The following is a 16,216-nucleotide window of genomic DNA, read 5'->3' on the forward strand; positions in this document are numbered from 1 at the left end:
GGGAGACGGACAACTTGGTACTTGGGATCCAAGCGTGACATTTCCAAAGCGAGGTCCGCATATTTCATCCAAGCAATGGACTCCGCAGGGTTGCTGATCCTCTCAACACACCTCACATATACGCGATGCAGTGGTCGTTCAGATAGCCTCTACTTGAAAAACTGAGTGTGGGCCGATTTGAAATGGCACTTCGCTTGGTTGACACTTATTTCTGTACCGCCCAGCAGGACAGAACCATCAACAAAATCAACATTGACATTGAGACTACATCCTTGGCTCGAAAAGGATTCGACAATGAGAATCTGTTTTTAGTATGGATTCTCATTTGGAAATACTTTCAAGGTCATCCATGTAAAGAAGTTGACTAAGGGGTGTTGGGGGTCTCTGCTGAGGAGGTCCATGATGATAACCTTCCTCTTGATAAGCTTAACGGATTTAGTGACAAACAGAAAAGCAAAGGATCATACATCTCAGTTGAGTTTAGCAGCAATTCATTAAGGATTATTATCATTATCATTATTATTGTTATTAATGTTGGTAGTTATGTATATACAGTTAAAATTGTTCTGTTACAGCTTGGTTCGGGTCATTTAGTTTGATAAAAAACATATTGTTATTGTCAGATCACTCAAAATTTATATACCTTTGGATAACGTGTTGACAAACGGATTTTTAAGGTTTCACGTGGAGAAAACAATACATTTGTTCATCCGATATTAGCAAATGTAGACTTCGTTTACTCCTACATGACGACATGCTGCTTCACATTTACTCAGCTTGATATATACAAAAACACATTTGGGATTTGTAAAATATGCACATCAAAACAAACATAAATGGGGTTAAATCTGGATCGGAAAGCTGATTGACACTTAGGCGTCCAGGATGTGCTGGAATCAACACGATCAGTAAGCTAGTGATGGACTTGGGATTAAAAACTAGGCCAGATCAAGAACACCATCCCAGCTTGCGAACTGTTTCCATTCAGAATGTTCTTTGAAGTTCAGATTGTATATCGTAACTGCTTATTGTCACTATTCACAGGTAGGAGTGGTGTGTGTAAGAGGTGCTGTAACTGACACGTGCGCCCTTGAGCTCTTGTTGATGTATTTCCGTCCATTGATTAGTTATAGCAAATATTTATTATGGCAGAAATGTTCCCCTGGTAGGTGGTCATCGCAGAAAAAGCGAACCTAATATGTTCACTTACTGAATGTAACCTTTGATGAATTCTCAACATCTGTTACATATCCTCGGTGGGGCGTCTGGTTCTCGATAAGACAATGACCTCCAGTACTCCATATTTGTCTACGTTTGTTTGTTTGTTGATTTAGTCCAAAGTCAGCAAGAACCACGACGGCATGTAAATAATTAAGTTATGGCCAGACAATCCGGTAGTTGACATAATGAGCAACATCATATGCCTTCCGGGTACGATGACACGCAGTCAGCTACGTCACCGAGTGTTACTAATTCAGACCCGAATTAGTCCCTTTACGACAAGCAATAGTGTGTTTGGACCTAGTGAGCCTGGTAAAAACTTGATATTCCGCGTTAGAAAAGGGCCCAGCTTTAGCAAACAGGCGATTTAATGGAGTGGTTGATTGATTGTCCGGCATGTATCGTTGCTCATAATATATCTCATTGGGTTGTCTGGTCCAGACTCGATTAATGACATGCCGCCGTCATAAAGCTGGCATATTGCTGAGTACATTGTGAAATAGGAACAAAGTAAGCAAACCCGGATACCCACTTGGGTTGACTAATGGGATACGTGCACTGTAAGCAGTGATCAGTTACTACTGCTGTGTATGTACATGCCTGACTAATAAGGCAATTCTCAGCTGTAATCACTCTAAGTGTCTGCCACCTTGGATTGTCATACTATCGACCACTGGTTTGCATGCTGTTTACTGTGCAGCATTACACTGTGCTATGCGTTTGATGTGAACGGTTTGGGTAATATCAATCCTGTTTGTCTACATATAATGATACTAAAGACCGAACACAAACGCATTTAGTTAGACATTTTATATATTGTGATCAGCAAGAGGAAGAACGACTCCAGTTATGGAGGTCGCGGAGGTCTGCCACTATGAGCACGGGTATGGAGCTGACAGAAAAGGATCATAGTCACAAAAAATCTAGAATTCGATCCCACGATCCGCGGATCGTGTCGCAGCAAACGGACGCAACACTGCACAGAGAATAGCTGCGCTTCTTGTACACAAATAAAAGTATCGTTCCTCAACGAAGCAAAATATTAATTTGTTAATATACATATCAGCAGGATACACCATCCTTGGTGTAATCATTTTATTTCACGCTCACGATATATTGTTTTTGTTTGAATAATCTCATAATGTCAAAAAAGCTTCACGTCAGTAAATCCCCAGCCTACATCTATTGACTAGCCAACCACAAGGTTATTTTGGCGACCGTTGTTCTATCAACACCTCTATTCGCACTACACTTTATAAGTGTCATTGAACTGTCCTCCAAAACGTGGTCGAAGATGCATTGGATACCTTTGTCATTCTGCAAATGAAACAGGCAGTTTCGTACCACACAAAAATCCATTTATGAGAACAAATATTGGACAGGATAGACAGATCTGTTAGAATGTACACACACTTCAGCTCAATTTACACGATATTAATTGTATCTCTAGAGGCAATCAGTCTTCGGCTCTCCCCGGGATCCGTCTACCAACTTCCTCGTTGTGGTGGACAATGTCATACAGTTAGCCGTCCCGGGATCATATTCAAATGCTAATTAAATACAGGACGTCAGCTTACCTTCTAATGGATATTCAAGTGTTAAACTCCTTGATCGATGTGTTAGAGACAAACGTCTGCGGATGCTCTCTGAATTTGCCACATTATTTATTTGAAGTGGTGGACAGAGATATACAAGCTTCAACTGTGTGCTTGAGGATAACATCCCCTTCTCTTTGCATGGCTTTAATGCTCTTGAGTTGGGTGATCCGCTGCCTAATCTGGTGTCATTTCAAGTCTAGATGTAGGCGTTGTACTTAGCTGCCCCCATGAAGTTGAGACACTGTGTTTGTGTCAAAAGAGCAATATAGTTGTTAGTTTAGTACCGAGTAGATACATGTAGTTTGAGTCAGCAGACAAACAGAAAATGACTCTGAATTACTGCCAGGATTGTCCTTGGACCTATTTAAGCAGAGCCTAGCTAGAAGACAGCATTGTGTTTTCAATGTAGAGTTACGTTACCTGTAGATGTAACCATGCCGAATTGACTTTGTAACCGAACCCGCACGGTGAAATTTCAAATGTCAAATTATATCTCCATTTTACCATGGCAAATTTAACCACGAACCCTTTGGTCTTCGCGAAGATATTGAGTGAAGAGGCACGGGTTGAGCCAATGCTTTGAGTGGTTGTCAAACTGAATGAATGAAACTGCCTTCAAAAATATCATGGCGTTGTATATGCTCAAGTATCTATTTTCACATCCTAATACTTTACACGCTAAAAAGGTTCATGGCAGGTATTGGAAGTGTGTAGCATAGCTACTTCATTCACCAACCAGAAGTGGGCAACCCTAAATAAAATGAAGCAGATAATGGAAGGTTTAGTTCTACACCGCACGTCACTTTGATGAGGTCACAGTAGTAAATCAATACACGCCAAATATCAAGCTCCCCGTGGTCCCTGAAACTCTCTTAAATCTATCATGTTTTTTCCTCTTATATATTGTCATATATACTTTGAATATTATAATGACCGCGATTTTTCATTTGTAACTTAAATTGTACATGATATTTCAATGTGAACTTTTCTATATGTATTTGCTTCCGATGTGATTCCGTCATAAATCAGCTGTTTCAATCAGAAGTGGTTATTGTGATTTGACCAGTCAGAATCGAGAATTTTCATAGAAGAATTCTCCTTTAACTATTCCCTCCTTGTCATATCGAGTGTCATGTCTGTCTGTGGCAGCAACGATATTGGTAATATTGTACAGCTTTATATTTCAAATGTTTCAAGTTGAGTGTAAATTATCCGCATGTATACTTCTTCGACCAAAAGGTCAGATCTTACTTTTGGACAGAATTATTTCTCAGACGTTCATCGTGATCACATTTTTACTATCTCTTTCATGTAGCCGTTTCAAAATTAACATTTAGAAATCCATCTGAGACTTAGTTAGCGAAACAATCATCAATACAATTGACTTTGATGAATTTGAGTACACATCGACTTAATATCCTACTGATTAATGGACACAATGAACAGAAACAATGATAATAAAAATAAATAAGTAATAAGATATATTTAAACGTTCTGTTGGGACCAGATACATCAAGAACAAAAATACATCTTATGAAATATAAAAAGTCAACGCCATAATTAACCAGCCTCGAGTATCCGCCGAAACAGATAACTCATTCCATTAGGCGTAAAAGTCAAAATAGCAGTGAAAATGATATGAATAAATCGCATAAAATCAGTGATGACATCGCGAAAAGGGAAAGCTTGTCCTGCCCTACCCGTAGCACCTGCCAAACACAATTTGCATAGTCAAGAAAGTGTGTGTTTCATGACGCCACACTGCAGTTCTCCTGTCAAGCGACCGCGATCTGTAAACAAACCACACAATCAAAAGATGTACCCGAAAGTCCAGTGACACGATAGTGCATGTACTGATTCTGTTGAAACTACAACCTTTATTTAATTTTGAATCACAGCTTCTGTGTACCAGTGCCAGTGTACAAGTGTGCCTCTGTCTGGACCAACACTCTCCATAAAAAAAATAATATGTCCATGTACAAAAACATATACATGATGTCACCTTGGCTTATGTTTTATGATTTCACGTCATGGAAAGTTCACTTACCATAGAATTTTCCAAAGTGAGCCAATATGTTTGACCACCATTTACAAACACAATCCTACACTTGTACGTACGTCTATGCGCATTACAAGAGTTTGCTGTCACAGCACCACCAACTGTAACAGTCGTGTCGGTTACCACAATGAATCAACAAGATCTGGTGAGTCGGCGACAAACTGTAGGCAAATTGACAAATATCGTCGTGTTACGACTTCACACAGAGAAGGGCACTTACAGCTTCATAATGAGTCTCTGCGAGCGATCATCTGTGTTGTGCTGAGTCCGAGGAACTAACACTTTAGTCGTCTCGGCTATTCGATCGTCCAGCTCCTGAAGTCTGGAGGGCGAACTGATACTGATAATGCTGCAATTCGCACTCCTACTGATGCAGTGGCATTTATGACTAAATTGCAGTGGAAGATATGTTAATTAACCTCTGGTGGGCAGTGTTAGAGTTTGTGTAGTTACTTGACTTTATTTTTTTATTGACCAAGTAACGATCCCAAAAATCATAACATATTCAGCTGCTGCATTATATATTCAATGTAGACACGATGCATGACGGAAGCTTAGTTTCTAATAATTAGGTAAGATACTTAGCTCCAAAGCCAGCAATATTGTGTAAATACATCTCGGAGCTTCACTTGGAATTCTAATTAATACTTTTACCCCGTTACATGGAGTTCATTCGGGACAGATAATCCCTAATTCCCTGCAACTGCCGACCTGTGAAGATAGAAGAGGTCTTCAGCAACCCGTGCTTGTCGTAAGAGGCGACTAACGGGATCGGGTTGTCAGGCTCGCTGACTTGGTTGATGGATGTCATCGTATCCCAATTGCGTGGATCGATGCTCATGATGTCAATCAATGAGATTGTCGGGTCCAAACTCGATTATTTACAGACCGCCGTCATATAGCTGGAATATTGCTGAGTGCGGCGTTAAACAACAAACAAACAAATCCTGCAGCTGCCGCAACCAAAAGGATTCTGGAGTTCTCACTGCGAATGATCATGAATACTTTTCTTTCTGAATACATTAGAGACATATTGTATATCGATGTTAATCATTCCATATTGTATTATTTTATATTTAGTTTGGTAAATGTTTGAGTAAGCCTCCGAAGTTATCAAACTGGCGTTGTGGTTTACGTACATGGAAGTCATCAGAGCTTTTTTAGGAAACAATATTGGCATCACTCGTTAAGATTCCATCAATCTGATTGGCCAGTAGCCGTCTTGTAAAATTCCACACAAGTTGATTGGCCGTACTGTCCAGGTATCATGACGTCATAACGTCACTCATTTGTTACGTCACAACTGATCCTGAGCGCTTTGAGTTTCGGTACTGAAAGTCAGGAGGTGGTCCCAAGATGGATCTACTTGTTACACACCGATTCCTCTGTAACTTCTGAACTGGCAATCCATGCCACTCTCTGTGTGTACGGGATCTTATGAACTGAGCGCTTTTGCACCATCGCCTCGTGGGTTACAAGCCAATTCAGCACGTGGCGTCCGAAAACCCAACTAGTGACACATGTTAGTCATAATACCATTAAAACACAATGCAAATCCGGTCAAGAGAACAGTGATATACATTTCCCCGATACATGTCCCAAGATCGGTAAACTGAAACATATTTCATAAAACACGACTACACAGTAGATATACAACCCTAACGCCCGAAAATAACCATTCTCGATTACCTAACGGACAGATTCAATCATATATGACAGTCGATTCGGATCGCATCGGATAAAATCGTATCGAATCTCATCAAATTCAAATGCATGTACGAACCGTACCATTCATTGCAATCACAACCATGATTCCAGGTGTTGCAAATCGAATAACAATGCTCTGCCCTGGTGGTAACACCGGTAGCGTATACGTTATTATTAACCAGAGAAATAATGATTATCAACAAAACAATATATCCGTGGGCATACAAGTACATTATGAAACCAACAATTACAATATACTGTAGCCGTTGGTTCTTTAGTTGGTTCTCTTTTCGCAAACAACTGCCCGTTAAATGTGCATGGAAATGTGTTGGTATCTATGTTCTGACTAGTGCAATCGATGTTCTCTGTATGATTTAGTGGTAACTTGACAACTTTAATCACGACATATGGTTATCCAACTTGTGAAGTGATAGCATTGTAACGGTCTACATACACTCGCGAACAGCCTGTACATTGTTCTTCATATCGATGTGTGAATATGTGCAGAATAACCCAACTGTGGTGTACAGTGAATATATTTCCTCTGAAGCCTGGATGTATTGAATTTCACAAAACCATGAATAATGGTATATCAAGGCGTTTTCATCTGCCAGCACTAGTTTTGTTACAGGTAACACTCGCAGATTACACAGAATAATTTAGATTTGATCAGTTAGATTTGATATAGATATAAGTAGGTTATTAATAATTATTCGTATATCGGCAGACATCCGTATTGTTGTGGCTTCATCTTATCAGGCGGTCATCACATAGCAAACTGATAGACACTGTTGATAATAATTGCCAGACACACTAATATGTATATACGGTTTCAAACAAGGATATTTGTTCAAATTCTTCTCCGGGCACTATCCAGAAGGGAGTTAATCGCGAAGTGTTGTGAATCAGTAATTGAAATGTTAAACCACTAACATTACACCCGTGAAGATCCCTGTTAGAATTGATCTTCAGCAAAACATGCTTGTCGTAAGAGGTGACTACTGGGAGCGGGTGGTCTGGCTCACTGACTTGTTTGATACATATAACCGTATCCTAATTGGTAGAGCGATGCTCATGATGACAGTGGCTATGTGTGGTCCAGACTCGAGTATTTACAGATCGCCGCCATATAGCTTGGACTATTGCTGAGTCCGTTGCTAAAGAACAAACACAATAATATCACTATTAACTGTCAGCTGCTAGTCGATGTCACTTGGATCATGTGCGTCTGAGGTTTAATCAAGCATAGGACGATTGTCGTTATTGCATACCTAACACAATAGTCACATCGACACGCGCATGCTTTGTGATGTATCAGTGCGTGTGCATGAATAAACTTCTCGTAAACAAACTTAATCCATAGGAGTAGAAAATTATAATGCGTGAAGTAATAAGGCTTTCTGATCATGATAGCTGATAACTCGCAACAGGAAAACGAATCTTGGGCGAAAGCATTAACTATTATCGACTTCAAACTAATCGGCCTGCAAACAAACCAAACACTTAACACCATTTACATAACATATAAAACAAATTTGCTTTCATAACAATCGTAAAACCGCCTCCCTTGGTAGATGATACCCGGTACAACATATATATGGTCATGGTCCTCCTATCCAATATGTATTTGAATTCAAGTAAATCCCTACTCCAAGTGAGTGTGTGAGTGAGTTGGGTTTAACGCCGCTTTTAACAATATTCCAGTTATATCATGGCGTGTCAGCTTAATGTGGGAGAAGAGCCCGAAGTGATGCAGATCTAAGACGTTTACCACTTCGGTGAAACCCACGAGCACGGGTATGGTACTGACAACCTTAAATATAATCGGTACGAACAGGGCTTCGAAACCACAATCATAGGTTTCTGGCAACTCTGCACAGCGAATCGCGGCGCCTTAGACGACTGGGTCACACGTGCCCCCTACTCCAAGAATCAGCTTGTGTATTTATTGACTTTGTATCAACACACGGTATTGTGTGCTCCGGAATTCAACTTTAAAGGAGATTCCCAGCTGTGCTCGCTTCTGTTGTGTCCTACACACGTGACTATAATTGGCTGTATGAAATAAACATAAACAGGTATTAACATGTCTACATCAATTCCTCCTGCACAAAGGAACCTCAAGGTGCGAGAAATGAATTCTTGTCAGGTGGTCTATATGATTTATGAAATATTATTCTCCATGATTGCTCTGGTATGGTGGTATGCGATAAACTTAAAAGACAACGAGACCTTGTAACGTACGCGTGTCTCTATTGGTTCCCGGGGCGGTCGGGTAGCCTAGTGGTTAAAGCGTTCGCTCGTCACGTCGAAGACCCGGGTTCGATTCCCGACATGTGAAGCCAATTTCTGGTTTCTCCGGCCCCGCCGTGATATTGCTGGAATATTGCTAAAAGCGGCGTAAAACCACACACACTCACTCACTCACTCAATTGATTCCAAAACAGTTGGGAAATAAACAGATACCACCTGTCTCTATATCTGTGGCACTGTTCACAACTACTGTCGGGATATAGAAGATAACATCTCGTGATATAGATACTGACACACCGTGATATAGATGCTAACACGTCATGATATAGACGTTAACACGCCGTGACATAGATGCTAACACGTAACGATTCCGACACGTCGTGATAGAGATGCTAACACGTTGTGATATAGATGGTCACATATCACGATGCTGACACGTCGTGAACAGATACCGACTGGCCCTATATCTGTGGCACTGCTCACAATTACTGTAACAGTATAACCGATCTTCCCATCCCACACAATGATGATTGTTTCCGTGGTCTAGTGGATGGAGCGCCTGCCCGGGGAACGGAATGTCGGTGGTTCGAACCCCGGTCGTGTCATACAAAAATCGTTAAAAGGCGGTATTTGGTATGGGGTATTCGCAGGACGACGACCCCTCGAATTTTTCCATTCGCAGGACGACGACCCACCGGTACGCCTTTGATGTGTGGTGTTGTTTTAGGAGGGGATTAACTCCTTGGTTAGTGTCAAAAACTGAAATATGTACACGAAAACTGAAATGTATTCACTACTGAATTGGTGAACTCTGTCGTCGTCCTGCGAATGAACCTTTGGTATTACCCTGCCTGCTTGGCGATCGGGAGGGAATAACACAAGGAGTGCTCAGCTTGGAGTCAGTATACTGTGTCTGAGTGGGATATCCATGTTTAACTCATGGAATCTCAGTGGAATATTTCTATAAAACCCGCATAAATCCATATTGGTACAAGCAGACACACACACGTGCATTAATCTCGAACGCGACGTTAAAACCAATTCCACCTCACCTCACATCGGATGACAATTACAGAGTCGCCAATGACCTGTTGGAGATGTTCGTTATGTTTACGCATGTGTGACTAATGGTAATGTAGCACCATATTGCTCGGAAACATTGACGTGGCATGAGTTTGTAGGGTAGGTGTCAGGTTGGTACATCTTGATGTTACGAAGTGTGGGTGTCGAGTGGGTGTTAGGCATGTGTGTTTAGTTGGTATTTTGATGGCGTTTCTGCGGGTGTTACATGGTGTCAGATGGGTGTTTGATGTGTTTGTTGTGGGTTCTACGTGGTCGATCGGTGTAAAGAACTTAGAAAGTGTTACGTGGTGTTAAGTGGGTGTTTCAGGGGATTTACATAAGTGTACATGTTACCTGGTGTTACGTGGATGGTACGTTAATATTACATGATGTTAGATGGGTGCTTCAAGCGTGTGACGTGATGTTGTGTGGTGTTATTACGACGTGCTATTTGGGAGTATGTGTGCGGTGTGAAATAGTAACTGAGTGGAAATAGTAATAAGAATATCGGCCTGAAAAAATGCTAACGTCATAATAGCTTTGCTTTTTGCTTTTTGGAGTCGTTAGTAGGACAACATTATATTTTATACATCATAAGAGGGCGAGTGATTAAGTGAGTTGGGTTTAACGCCGCTTTTCATGCGTGTCAGCTTGATGTGGGAGGAAAGCCCAAAGTGACGCAGTTATCAGACGTTTACCAGATTGTTGATATTCACGAGCACCGGCATGGTGATGACAAACCTAGAAACATATTCGGGGCGAATCGGGATTCGACCACATGATCAACGGTTTCTGGCTGGCCCAATGGATGCTCTACACAGCGAATTGCGTAGCCTTAGACGACTGGACAACCCGTGCCCCAACATCACAATAGACAAACAAAATGTTACCACATTATCAGAGAAGGCTTATTACATACTTCATACAGGTACGTATCTGATAATACCAATGACAATGCAAGAACAGATAAATTTAAATCCACAATATTCATATTCATTAGTTCACTGATCTATTCAAATGATAGATGCATTGTCGAATCCAGCACCTAGATTAAAATCTATTTTCGTGAAATCCAAAAATGTGTTCGATATATCTGACATCATAAGTCATGCATAAAGCTGCTAAATCAATTTGACCGCTCCGATAACATTTTGTATTAAAGGAACGGGTTGATTTACGTGAAGAACTATCTGCATCACGGTTTGGAGATCGAAGATCTTGATGCGTTATGAAAAATGTGAATAAGTGATCGTTAGGTAACCAGTTCAATCTTCGGAATTAATCCCGCATTTACTGATATCTTTTGCCTTTCACTGCAGTCAAACAGAATATGTTTTATAATCCAATTTTACAAATTGCAAGTCTTATATCAGCGGATGTCATTTAATTACACTGCTATCCCAAAAAGAAGTAAACCCCAAACTACAGCACTCGCTGACAATTTCCCAATCTGAATGGGATGGGCAGAGCTATTTCAAAGAAACACATTCCTGGAGTAGAATTGTCTGTGAGCGCATCACAGAGAACGTAGGGTCGTGATTGAATTGATTGAAATTCCGACCTCGTACCTTAAGATCGTAATTTGCTCAAGAAATTACAACGGAGCATGTCACAGAGGAATCTAAAATTTAAATTTGTACTCGTCCAAAGGGTTCCTTTGAAATTAGATTACAGTAGCTATGAAATTATCCAGTTGACAGTTTGATGTCAGTTCAGCCGATAACTGTGAAGACGAGTAAATCTTAGTTTCAGCTCAGTGTACAATGCTAATCAACTTTCCCCCGTCCCTAGTGTCGTTATGAAGACATTGAGCGTTTCGTGTATACACAGTAAGCTTTGGGATATCAAGGGACTTCTCTCCGGCGAGAGAGCAGTTGAGCTACTGTCAATACAAGGTAGTTTGATGTATGGCATTTGTATACACTAACATATGCAGCAAGTCCCACGATGGCTCGTGATGCAGACATTTCGATTGAGCACATTGGTCTTATTAGTTAATTTAAGTATCTTATTCCTTCAGCAAAAGTGCATATTCTTAATCGACTGATTAAATTGGCAAAGTGTTTTTCTCCCATAAACAAAATGCAAGAGATATTTTACCAAGAGAATTTGTTTTCTACAAATCATTCATATTCATCGATTTCTAATTTATAAAACATTAATTTGATTTATTAATGCTGTTTGACCATTGAGACCATTGGCAAATGCCGCCATTAATGTCAACGGCACATGCCTCCACATGTATTGATATGACAAATATACCCAGTATTTAATACAACGCTCTTTCATATGACACGGGTAGGCAGACATTGTACTTACGCAGTGCCGCGATGGAATCTAAAATAGATACACTATCACACTGTTAATAAACGTTATACCATAATTATAGGTTTATTTTACATAACTGTTTATCGTGACATTAAACGATAAACTAATTCAGTAATGGCAAGGGTGATCATAGATGCATAGATGCTAACATGTTGTGATATAGATGCTAACACGTTGTGATATAGATGCTCACACGTCGTTGACATAGATGATAACACGTCGTGGCATAGATACTGACACACCGTGATATAGATGCTAACACGTCACGATATAGACGTTAACACGCCGTGACATAGATCCTAACACGTAACGACCCTGACACATCGTGATAAAGATGCTAACACGTTGTGATATAGATGCTAACACGTCGTGATATTGATGCTGACACGTCACGATGCTGACACGTCGTGATATAGATGCCACCATGTCGAGATATAGAAGCTAACACGTCGTGATATAGATGCTAACACGTCGTGATATAGAAACTGACACGTCGTGATACGGATGCTCACACGTCGTTGATATAGATGCTGACACGTCGTGACATAGATGCTAATATTTCATGGTATAGACGTTAACACGTCATGATATAGATGCTAACACGTAACGATTCCGCCACGTCGTGATAAAGATGCTAACACGTTGTGATATAGATGCTAACATGTCGTGATATCGATGATAAGACGAAGTAATACAGATGCTGACACATCGTGATATAGATGCTAACATGTCGTGATATAGATGCCAACACGTAACGATTCCGACATGTCGTGATATAGATACTAACACGTCGAGATAAATCATAGATGCTGACACGTCGTGATGTAGATGCCAACACGTCATGATATAGATGCTAACACGTCATGATATAGATTCTAACACGTCGTGATATAGATGCTAACGCGTCGTGATATAGATACTAACACGTCGTGACATAGATGCAGTCACGTCATGATAAAGATGCTAACACGTCGTGATATAGATGCTAACATCTCGAAATAGATGCTGACACGTCATGATAAAGATGCTAACACGTCGTGATATAGATGCTAACATCTCGAAATAAATGCTAACACGTCATGATATAGATGCTAACACGTCATGATATAGACGTTAACACGCCGTGACATAGATGCTAACACGCCACGATGCTGACACGTCGTGATAAAGATGCTAACACGTCGTTATATAGATGCTAACACATCGTGATAAAGATGCTAACACGCCGCGATATAGATGCTAACACGTGGTGATATAGATGCTTACACGTCGTGATGCATATGCTAACACGCTGTGAAGTAGATGAACTACCGTTAATGTGGTGTTAATCCCCACTCATTGACTTCTTAAGAACTAGCCAGCGCGACAAAGCCTACTCGCAGTGCCCTCCTGTCCAGTTATCATGAATAAATGAATGTAATTCACTTCAACGCTGTAACGGTACGCTGCTATGAACGAGTTCATTCTGCACAGCACAAGCATTAACAAGAGGGTAGAACACACAGTAATATTTGCATTGGTATGAAATCTATTCTGGCAGAAGTTACATTATAACCATATATCAAATTCCACAATAACCGTGTCTATGAGTCTAACTACTTGTTAAGAACTCACTCAATACTCCTGTTCAATGACTTTGTGAAAGAATCTGGTTTATCAAAGAAGGGGTTGGCTTTTAAATCGGTAAATGTCAGGAGGGAGATATATGTAATGTTTCGGTCCGACATGGCTCACCGACTGTCAATATACACCACCTACACAATTACAGGTGCTGTTACTCTAATATCACTAACATGTACGCTTGTTTACGCATATCTTTGACTCAATGCATGAGAAATATAATAACGATGGTAATTTTATCCTCTTTGCATGTATACTGTTCAGAATATACTGTTCATTTTGTAACAAAAGGAATGGTCGATACTACAATATATCCAGCTGTTTCTGTAAGAAAAAGTAAAGTATATCCTAAGTCACTTATCACATGCACAAAATGGCTATTTAATTCTCTATGCATTTATGCTGTGTATATATAGTACATATTGAAGTTAAAAATAATTATTTGAATTTTAAAGGTTGATTCCAGTGAAATACAAAAACATGATTTACCAGATTGTTTTCTATCAATGAGGACTACGAATAAATTATAAGCACCTAAGCCAAAGCCGACATAGTTACCTGTGGTCAAAAAATCAATTTAACAAATGAATACACTCACCTGCATCTGTGTATCATTGACTGAGTTAGAGAAGAACTGCATGTCTGTTTCAAACCATCTGCAGTGTAGTCGCCCCGGATTCCAATAAACATCTCAGTGTCCCATAGCCCGTTCGTGCTCTGAAACAGGCCAATGAATGCAAGATGGGTGAATTGAAGCCCAGCTCAGATCGAATCTAATATGGCAACATATTGCGAACGATGAGAATAGGCTCCGTGATCGCTACCTCTATCAATACCGTGTTAGGACTGTATGAAAGGGCCGACAGGACTGTGAAATGTGTGGCCGTTAGCTGCAGCTTATTGCTGGTACAGGCGTTGATAGATGATGAGTGACGGGGATGCTGACATTCATTATTATGTCAACTGCATGATGTACGTATCACTTACAGTGTCAGTACCGGTAGTTTGATGTTTGATATGGACTTTAGTGTTATGGCATTGGGTTTCACAACTAATCATAAGTTTGTTTACGAAAGCGCTGAGGCATGGATGGTGATTTCAGACCATTAGACTGTTAACAATGACGGTGCAGACAAGACGTTAATGCTACATTAGGCCGAGGAAACAGATTACATCTGATCTTGGTGTCTAGGTCGGGTGTTGTCTTAACACGATCTCTAAGCATTTACGTGTTTCAATTACGAGGCGTACATTTGCTTAAGATGCTGTGAAGACTTCGGACTGAAGATTTGCAGCTCTTTTTGCATCAATACATTGTACTTATATGATATGTTTTGTTTAGCAAGTAACATATCCTTATTTTATATAGCCTGTCTTGATGTAGGACATGCCTAAACTGCTTCACGGGGGCGAAGGGGTAGCCTAGTGGTTAAAGCGTTCGCTCGTCACGCTGAATGCCCGGGTTCGATTCCGGATCCCATCAAGGTACAATGTGTGAAACCCATTTTTGGTGTTCCCCGCCGCGATATTGCTGGAATCTTGTTAATAACGGCGTAAAACTATATATGCGTATATTGTCACAATCTGACTAACTGGATCAATGCAATCATTCAATTAAGTAAATTGAAGTCATTATAATGTGCACTGCTGATATTACGCGGGTTATTTCCTTGAATTTGGCGGGCATTTAGAATTTGGAAGAACATGTTGGCATGCAAGTCTTAATGAAAAGAGCATCGAAAACCCTAAAACATCGAGACAAACAATAAAGAAATCCTTATCCATCAAAGATTCATGTCTTCACGTTTAGCTTACTTGGGAGAAACGACTGTATCGATGTTTACGTGAGCTCGTTGTCTCTTTTTGTGAAATATAGGACGTATTTTTCCACGAATTTAATTTTATGTTGGAGTAGCTCTTGTTAAAAAACATAAAATGCGATGTTTCCGAATGCATAAATGATTAAAAACTAAACCACCACTTCGTCGCCGCTCTGTCGTAATGAACTTGGTACTTAAGTGGTCTTTCCGTGCAGTAATAAATCTGTGATCGAAATGTTCACAACATTCCCAAGACATCGATCATAAAACAGAAATACGTTTCTGAAATAGTACCATATTCTGTTGTTGTTTTAATGATTGTTGTTTTCCTTTCGCCGCCCAGAGTTTGTTCTTCATTAGAAGATTGGTAGATTGTAGGCGTGAGGAGAGATGAGACGTAATCATTTCGAACACGCAACTGCTTGATTCGAAATCCTTAATGGTAATTTGTGACATAAGAACTTGAGTCAATTTCACGAATACATTCGTCTAAAATCAATTATAAGGGCGATGATTACACACAAGTGTGTTTTACGTGCATTAAAAGG

The 16,216-nt window shown here is 40.2% G+C and overlaps 1 protein-coding gene across 4 annotated transcripts in view; it reads right to left on the bottom strand.

The window, feature by feature from the left end:
- LOC139444190 (C-C chemokine receptor type 1-like) overlaps positions 1 to 16,216 on the bottom strand; it is a 152,379-nt gene that overhangs the window by 24,168 nt on the left and 111,995 nt on the right. For all 4 annotated transcript variants that reach the window (XM_071226178.1, XM_071225449.1, XM_071226891.1 and 1 more), the window contains one exon: positions 14,447 to 14,565. In XM_071226178.1, the coding sequence (XP_071082279.1) occupies positions 14,447 to 14,488 (42 nt within the window). In that variant the 5' untranslated portion in view covers positions 14,489 to 14,565. The remainder of the gene's footprint in view (positions 1 to 14,446; positions 14,566 to 16,216) is intronic.

The sequence above is a fragment of the Haliotis cracherodii genome, unplaced genomic scaffold (genome assembly GCF_022045235.1).
Source record: "Haliotis cracherodii isolate W230 unplaced genomic scaffold, xgHalCrac1.p SCAF_1, whole genome shotgun sequence".
Classification (NCBI taxonomy): domain Eukaryota; kingdom Metazoa; phylum Mollusca; class Gastropoda; order Lepetellida; family Haliotidae; genus Haliotis; species Haliotis cracherodii.